The sequence below is a fragment of the Microtus oregoni genome, unplaced genomic scaffold (assembly GCF_018167655.1).
Source record: "Microtus oregoni isolate MIOR12 unplaced genomic scaffold, Mior012 000057F_ref0000458, whole genome shotgun sequence".
Classification (NCBI taxonomy): Eukaryota; Metazoa; Chordata; class Mammalia; order Rodentia; family Cricetidae; genus Microtus; species Microtus oregoni.
The window spans coordinates 8267427-8275719 of NW_024543833.1; the positions used below are offsets into that span (position 1 = coordinate 8267427).

The 8293-nt window shown below is 43.2% G+C and overlaps 1 protein-coding gene across 1 annotated transcript; it reads right to left on the reverse strand.

Annotated features, from left to right (window-relative positions):
* Positions 1 to 6322: 6322 nt before the first annotated feature.
* LOC121438739 (splicing factor YJU2-like) lies at positions 6323 to 7264 on the reverse strand. The gene has a single exon (XM_041639105.1). The coding sequence runs from the start codon at positions 7262 to 7264 to the stop codon at positions 6323 to 6325; it is 942 nt and encodes a 313-aa protein (XP_041495039.1).
* Between the last annotated feature and the right edge of the window lie 1029 nt (positions 7265 to 8293).

The following is an 8293-nucleotide window of genomic DNA, read 5'->3' on the forward strand; positions in this document are numbered from 1 at the left end:
TGACTTGGCCTTTGTGCTATGCATACTGGGGTTGAAAGCCACAGACAAGACAGTCTTAAGTGCAAGAATGGATACCTGGGTCTTTATCGCATCGGGGGAAACAGTTGGCTACAGCCATAACTAAACTAAAGGAAGCTTCGGGTGGAAGACTGACGCAGACCAGGAAGGACAGTTGTTCCATGTATTCTTTCCCCACCACACGATAAACTATCAAAAATACTTGGAAAGTGGACATGTATACTTGGTAGATCTTATTAACATACATTGTTTTTTATTTTTATTTTTTTTAAGTTTTTTGAGATAAGGTTTCTCTGTGGCTTTGGAGCCTGTCCTGGAACTCGCTCTGTAGATCAAGCTGGCCTCAGAATCACAGAGATTCACCTGCCTCTGCCTCCCAAGTGCTGGGATTAAAGACGTGCGCCACCACCGCCTGGCAACATGCTTTGTTTTAAGAACCACCTTCAGTTCAATTTCTGTTCTATGTAAGCGAAGACAAGATAGGCCTCTACAGACAGTGCTCACTGTCGTCGTGGCTAACATACCCACCTCCTCTCCCCTTGATAACAGGGCAATTACTGTTCTCCAGTTCTGCTGCTGTAATGGGGCTTGTCATCCTGGGACCTGAAAAAGGAAATTGAGTTCTCAGATAATGCAATCACTACCTCAGGGCCTGGCTATTTGGGACAGCTGGTGTGCAATGTCAGAGTCTAGGGAGACAATTCTTTTTTTGTAGGTCACTTCTAAGAAATGATGTGAGAAAAAAGAGAACACTTTCTCAGCCGTTTGAGTTCCAATGTTCTCAGACAATTGGAAAAGAACATTTACAACAACACAGTGTGGCAGGCTGAATAAGACTCCCCAAATATGACTACATCTGAACCTCCAAAAGCCACAAATAGGTGACCTTACATAAAAAAAAAAATGGGCTTTGAAGAAATAATGAAATAAGGAAGATCTTGAGATGGAGAGCCTGGTTTATTAGTGCGGGATGGATATTAACAGCCCAATGGGGGAGTGAAGGAGGGTAGGGCATCAGATGAGGTGCTTGAGGAAAAGTTGAGGCTGCAAAGATGGGACCGAAGGAGAACCCCGAACAGTGGGGGTTTCCTCCCAAACCCCAGATTAGGCACAAACTAGACCTAAATACCTGTTTCCACAGAGATGCTTTATTAAGTGAGGAAGAAAAGTCAAAGTGGCTGCTTTCTGACTCTGGGAGAAAACCAGCATCAATCAAATGACCTTGCAGGTATAATTTTAAGAGGAGGAAAAAAAGAAAGGTCTTTGCTCGAATAGGCTAGGGTGTGGTAATAAAAATTAGATAGGGGCCGGGCAGTGGTGGCGCACGCCTTTAATCCCAGCACTCGGGAGGCAGAGGCAGGCGGATCTCTGTGAGTTCGAGACCAGCCTGGTCTACAGGACTGGCTCCAGGATGGGCTCCAAAGCCACAGAGAAACCCTGTCTCGAAAAACCAAAAAAGAAAAAAAAATTAGATAGGGGACAAGGGAGAAGGGACAAGGGGACAAGGGAAAGAAAGAAGTGTATTTGTCCCAGAGGGACAAAGGACTGCCTCTAGACAGAGGGGAGACAGATGTGGTACATAGGCAAAGGAAGGTTGGTAGATAAAGGGGGAAATTGTAGCTCTAGTAATAAAAACCCAGAGGCAGATGTTTGGGTTCAAGCTGAAGATCATGTCATTTGCAAATGTCACCACACGTTCAGCTTTGTGTAGAGCCCGGCAGCCAAGCTCTACTCTGAGGCTTCTGCCCAGCACCGCACTACTTGCCTGTGTTAGGATGTAACTTCTTTGTGCCTCTTCCATGTCAACTAAGCTGGCGTTAATATAATCATTTTCAGTACTCTGCAGTTTAACACGACTGTGATCATCTGAAAGCAGAGAACGATAAATCATGACTGTCATTTCAACTTTTCCATTCCTTTTGATTTGATGGTAATATTCTAAGGCAGTTATAGATGATAGGAGAAATAAAGAAAATATAAACTAACACCAAAGGAGAGTTGAGACAAATCCTAAATTGCCTATTTTTTTTTTTAAATGACGAAGTTAAAACAATCTTATTGCTGGGTATTGGAAGTGCTTCTATTTGTAGTCTATCATCTACAGTAACGTGAAAAACTGGCCAGCATGTGCAGTAGAATGAATAGGGCACTTACCTTACTGGAAGTGAAAAGTCAGCTCAAGTCTCAGTGCCTAGGAACTGAGTGTCTATGTGCAAAAACATAACTGGGCTCAAACTGATGAGAACAGACGCTTCACTTCTTGGTAGCATGCATACAACTATATTTAAATAATGCTTAACACTGAGAAGCTAAAATAATCAGATTATTCCATCTGTATCCTTTACAAGAGTACTGGAAACTTCATTACTGAAGACTATGTTAACAGGTTAGGCCCACTTCTACATTTTAAAAATAAAAATTGCAGATTAGAATTTATACTCATTTTATTATCTAAAATGCAACACTTGACCTTGTATCATTTAGATGAGAACTTATCCCCAAGATTAACTTTACTTCAGAATCCTAAACATAAGAAAGCCGCACACATAAAGCTAAGTTACAAATTGAATGTATGATGTTTAACTTCAGAGAATATATCCTGTGACAAACTATTCCCCTCAGAAATCTATCTTAAATATTTAATCTCTTTCCACTTCTTTTCCACTTTCTCTTTGTTTTTTCAGCTAGGGTCTCATGTTGCTTAAACTGGCTCTAGACTGGATATGTAGCAGAGAATGAATGACCTTAAAATCCTGCTCTTCCTATCTCTCAAAGTTTGGGCTCTCTCCCCTTCACACACACACCCTCCCCCACACACATACACATAAAGATTTTTTTTTTCTTTTGTTTGGTCTGCACAGGATTTCTCTGTGTTGCCCTAGCTGAACTGGACCTCTCTTTGTAGACCAGGCTGGTCTTGAACTCATAGATCTGCTTGTGTCTGCTTCCTGAGTGCTGGGACTAAAGATGTGCACTACTATACCTGGCTTCTGGGCTACCACTTTAAAACCGAAATCAAAACAACTACAGCAAAACAAAACCCCAAACTGTCCAACCTATCTCTCCATGTGAACAGAAATGCTAAACGACTTTAGTTTCCACATCAATGTATCTCGGATGTTTCTGTTGAACTGAACACAAGACCTCTTTAATATTACATGTCATCCGCAAAAGAAAACTACAATCTGGCAATAGTAAGTAAATCACGTGTACTAGTTTTCTGAGAAAGATGATGTCAGCAAGCACTTATGAAAAAGTTTTTATTTTGTTAACAGCTCAATCATCCTTTAATTATCACACTGTACAAGACAGGGACAGCTTCCTACTCAACAAAATTAAGACCACATGTTTCATGGATAGCACACCCCCATGGAAGAATGCAAATTTTTAGAGAAAGCAAAACAACCACCAAAATCTAGACTCCAGTACAGTATCGCCCAAAGGAATACATTTCCTCACGTTCCAATCACAGGAAGATTACAAACCAAACACACACAAACACAAACACACAAACACACTCATACTCTTTTGGCCAGCAAGCAACTCAGAAGGTCAGGCCCACACACAGGGTGCTAGGAAGCCAGGGCATCTGCATAACACTTTCCCAGACCAAGGCAGAGCTTAGAAGCCAAGACTAGAAGAAAAGCTCAACCCCATTCAGCTATTTTCCTTCGGTCTTTAACCCAAAACTATAAAGACAGTATTCACACCCAGAGACTAACAGCACAGAGGACTCTGGACACTATCTGAAAGCCACCCAAGGCCCAGTGCCATCACAGGGCTCTGCTTCATTGTCTAACAATGATTGATCCAATCAACAAAAGCAAAGGGACACTGTGCAATCTCTCGGGGTTCAATGACAATTTTTAAGTTTTGTTAGAGATGACAACAGAAAATAGTAATCCTTAGGAAATCAGGACAGCACTTTACAAGTAAGCACAGCTGGTGACTAAATCTGTATTGTCTTCTCGGGAAAACAAACTGTCAAGGGCACAGCTGTCTCATTATTTAGGTTCAAAAGGAAATGGTGAGCAGAGCAAGGTGGCCACACCTTCAATGCCAACACTCCAGAGGCAAAGACAGACGGTCTCTTTCAGTTTGAGTCTAGCATGGTCTATACAGTGAATTCCAGGCCACCAGGACTACATAAGACCTCATAACAAAAAGTAAAAAGAAACACACACTTTTGATTCCAAAGAAATTCTTAAAAAAAAAAACAAAAAACTTTTTTTGATGTGTGTTAACTGAAATATATCACCTTGAAATATCAAAAAAGACCCAACATATATCCATTTCAGGAAGTGAAATCCTCATCAAAACCTTGAAAACCTGACTTCACAATTCCAATGCCCAACAAAGGCAAAGGACCCTGTAAGGATCACTTACTAGGGATTACTTAGCAGGTACTCAGTTTGCATCATCAGAGAGGTCCCCTGACAACCTGGGAGTTAACTGTTTCCTTTCCATGATCCACTAGCGTTAGTCACTCCCAAATCTGTGCACTGTTCATTTTAAATTTTTAAAAATGTTTTATTTTTATTTACATATACATGTGTGGGAGGGGTGAGCCCTGTGTATGTAGATGCTCTTAAAGGCCAAAAGAGGGCTTCAGATCCCCTGGAATTGGACAGAGTAATAGGCAGCTCTAAGCTGCCAGATGTAGATGCTGGGAACTTAACTCGAGTCCTTTAAAAGGACACATGAGCCCTTAATTGCTGAATCACCTCTTTGGAACCCCTGAACTGTTTGTTTCCAACAAAGGAAACTTTTGACTTCCGAGTTAGAAAAAAAAAAAATGTCATAGTTTTTATTTTTGCCCAGGATTCTCTGAAATGAGATCATCAAAATGGGAAGGGCTCTACAACTTGAATCCCAAAGTCCACAGTACTTTCTTGATCAGCATTCTATGGCAATGGTTGGTTCTCTCTCTCTCTCTCTCTCTCTCTGTGTGTGTGTGTGTGCGTGTGTGTGTGTATCTTTCAAAAGATCCATAAAGGAGGGAAACAAAGGAATCACACTTCCGAGGGCAATCTTATCCATCCCTCAAAGCACCAGCAGCAGCACAGGAAGGAACATATTTATTATTCTGTAGGGTATTACCTCTTCTTATTCTTGCCACCAACTGATTGAAGAAATGCAGTATCTAACAGGACTGTAACTTAAAAATTGGATAAAAAGTAAGCCCACCCACTTCTGATGAAGCCTTTCTGTCTCCTACCCTCAGGGTTTTCTGAGAAATGGTTTCAGCTCTCAAGAAATGACTTGCTCTGTCTGTGGCTGGCACACAGAAGCTTCCTCTTTCAACACTCATCATGAACTGAAGAAAAGAGCCCTGTAGATTTCATCCAATATAGAAAAATGTGTAAGAAATTAATAGAAAAAAAACCATTCACATACAATCCAAAGGAACATCTAAAGAAAAAGAATAAAGATCAGAGGAAACAAGTAACAAAGAAAGTGAAAAGATTCAAATGGTCATGGACTACTAATTGCACTGAAGAAATGTACAAAGGTCGGGCAGTGGTGGCGCATGCCTTTAATCCCAGCACTCGGGAGGCAGAGGCAGGAGGATCATCTCTTTGAGCTCGTGGCCAGCCTAGTCTACAAGAGCTAGTTCCAGGACAGGCTCCAAAAGCTACAGAGAAACCCTGTCTCGAAATACAAAAAGAGCCGGGCGGTGGTGGCGCACGCCTTTAATCCCAGCACTCGGGAGGCAGAGGCAGGCAGATCTCTGTGAGGCCAGCCTGGTCTACAAGAGCTAGTTCCAGGACAGGAACCAAAAGCTACAGAGAAACCCTGTCTCGAAAAATCAAAAAAAAAAAAAAAAAAAAAAAGAAATACAAAAAGAAAGAAAGAAAGGAAGGAAGGAAGAAAAGCTTACAAAATTGATTTTTTAAAAATCTTTTTCTATATTCTTCAATGAAAAGCATCCAAAATAAGAACAAGGGAAGATTAAAAGTAAAGGGCCAGCAAAATGGTTCAGTGGGTAAAGGCAATTGCCTCCAAGATGACCTAAATTCAATACCTGGAGACCCACATGGTACATAGCAGAATTGACTCCTGCAACCATGTAAATACCAACTTTTCCCCTTAGGGTTGTCATGCTGTATTTTACCCATAACTTTTTGATAGTTAAAGACAATACATTTATTTATTTATGTTCCCATGCATGTTTCTCAGAGTGTGTGTGTAGAGATGAGAGGACAAATTGCGGCAGACACGGTCAAGAGGAACTTGCTGAGGTGCCTTCCTTGATCCCATCTCCTCCTCTGGTTTCTTGGGTCTGTGATGTCACTGTAGGTTCTCAGCTGTCACTGTCCTCGCTGTCCCCATATGCACCCAGCTGGCTCAGGGAGGAGGCCCCGGGTGTCTGGGGTGCAAGGTTCACTGTCTTCCTGCTCTCGGGGGCACCCACAGCAGGCATCTGGAGCTGCTCTGAGCCCCCGTTGGCTTCCACCTTCACCTTCTTTGGCACCACCAATCCGGCCAACTGTGCCCTGCTGCTCACTGCCTCTGCCTTCCTCTTAGCCTTCGGTGCCTTGTCCAGGATGGCTATGGGGTTGGGTTTTGCTGCTGAGTGTGGTCGGGAAGGCGGAGCTTCATCTTCTGAGTCGGAATCCTCCAGAAGCCTGCGGTGGTGAGCCTCCTCCAGCAAGGCTGCAATCTCACGCTCATCTTCCTCCTCCTGCTGCTGCCGCTGCTGTTCCTGCGACAGGCGGTGCTGCAGCAGCATGGCCTCAAAGTCCACGTATGCCTGCCGCTGGTTCAGGTCCTTCAGCTCCTGTAAGTTTTCCAGCACCTCCATCTCCAGCTTCGAGTCTTTGGTGCGGTTCTCTAGGACCTTCATGGGGTTGTTCAGCTCCTCATCCTCGCGCTCCTTCTGCACACGCTTTTCCTCCTCCTCCAGGAGCTTCTCGGCCTGGAAGTTGCGTGTGGCTCCATGCTCCATGGTGTAGTCCGTGTTCTCAGGGTCTGTCTTGAAGGTAATCTCGGCCAAGCAGCGCGTGCACTTAATATAGAAGCGGAAGATAGGCAGGCCCAGGTAGGCCTCGTTCTGGACTGTTTCCTTGCGAGCATTGAACTTCTTCCCCTTGTAGATGTATTCTCCACATGTCTTACACCTCATGTTGAAGGGGGCCATCAGTCGAACCACGTACTGCCGGTCCTTGGGTAGCTTGAGTTTCGGGATCTTTGACGGGTCGAAGTCAGGTGGGTAGTATTTGTTTAAAACTTTCCGTTCGGACATATTCGCTTCCTGTTCCTCGAGCAAGCGAAGGAGCAGTGTTCTTCGGTTCCCTCGGAATTTATTCGAACAGGCACCACAGTTCTCTTGACGTCACTTCCTGGGCTGGCTTACTGACGTAGTTCATAGGCTTTAGCGTTCTCATTGGCTGTGGTATCTGACTGTTCAACCACGAATAGTACTTTCCGCAAATAGTAAAACCTAGGCCTTTTTGGTGGGAGCTCGAACAGTTTTTACAGACGGTTCTCTGAAAGGAAATGCTGTGATAGTTTCTCAAGGTCTAGTATCCCAAACTCCTGTTGGCAATGTCTCTGCTCAAGCAGCTGAAATAACAGCCTGTATTCTAGCATTACAAATGTTTCCTGATGAGTCAATTAATTTATATACTGATAGTATTTATTGGTCTCAAATTATTGCTCCTTTAGAAACTGTTCCTTATATTTCTCCTTTGTCCCGTATACAACAACAATTATACTGTCTACAATATTTATTATGGTCCAGGCGGGATCCTATTTTTGTGAGTCATATTAGAGGCCATACTCAATTACCTGGACCCCTGGCCAAGGGTAATCAACTCGCGGATGCATATACCCGAATATTATTTCCAGCACCGAAGAAAAGGCTTCTAAACTCTATTTTTAAAAAATCATTTAAAGGGGGCTGGAGAGATGGCTCAGTGGTTAAGAGCATTGCCTGCTCTTCCATAGGTCCTGAGTTCAATTCCCAGCAACCACATGGTGGCTCACAACCATCTGTAAAGAGGACTGGCGCCCTCTTCAGGCATACAGACAGAATATTGTATACATAATAAATAAATAAATTTTTTAAAAAATCACTTAAATGCTCGTTCTTTGCATCACCATTCTGGGCGCTCCAGAGCCACTGCCTTACAAATGACCACCCAATGTTCCACCGGTGCTCCTTTTCATAATACACCCATTGCTGGAGTTAATCCTCATGGTCTTAAACCAAATGACATTTGGCAGATGGATGTTACCCGCCTACCCTCAGCTGGAAAGCTTAAATATATGC

Excerpts from the sequence above, each read along its gene's own strand:
- LOC121438739 (XM_041639105.1), bottom strand. The coding sequence starts at position 7,264 with ATGTCCGAACGGAAAGTTTTAAACAAATACTACCCACCTGACTTCGAC.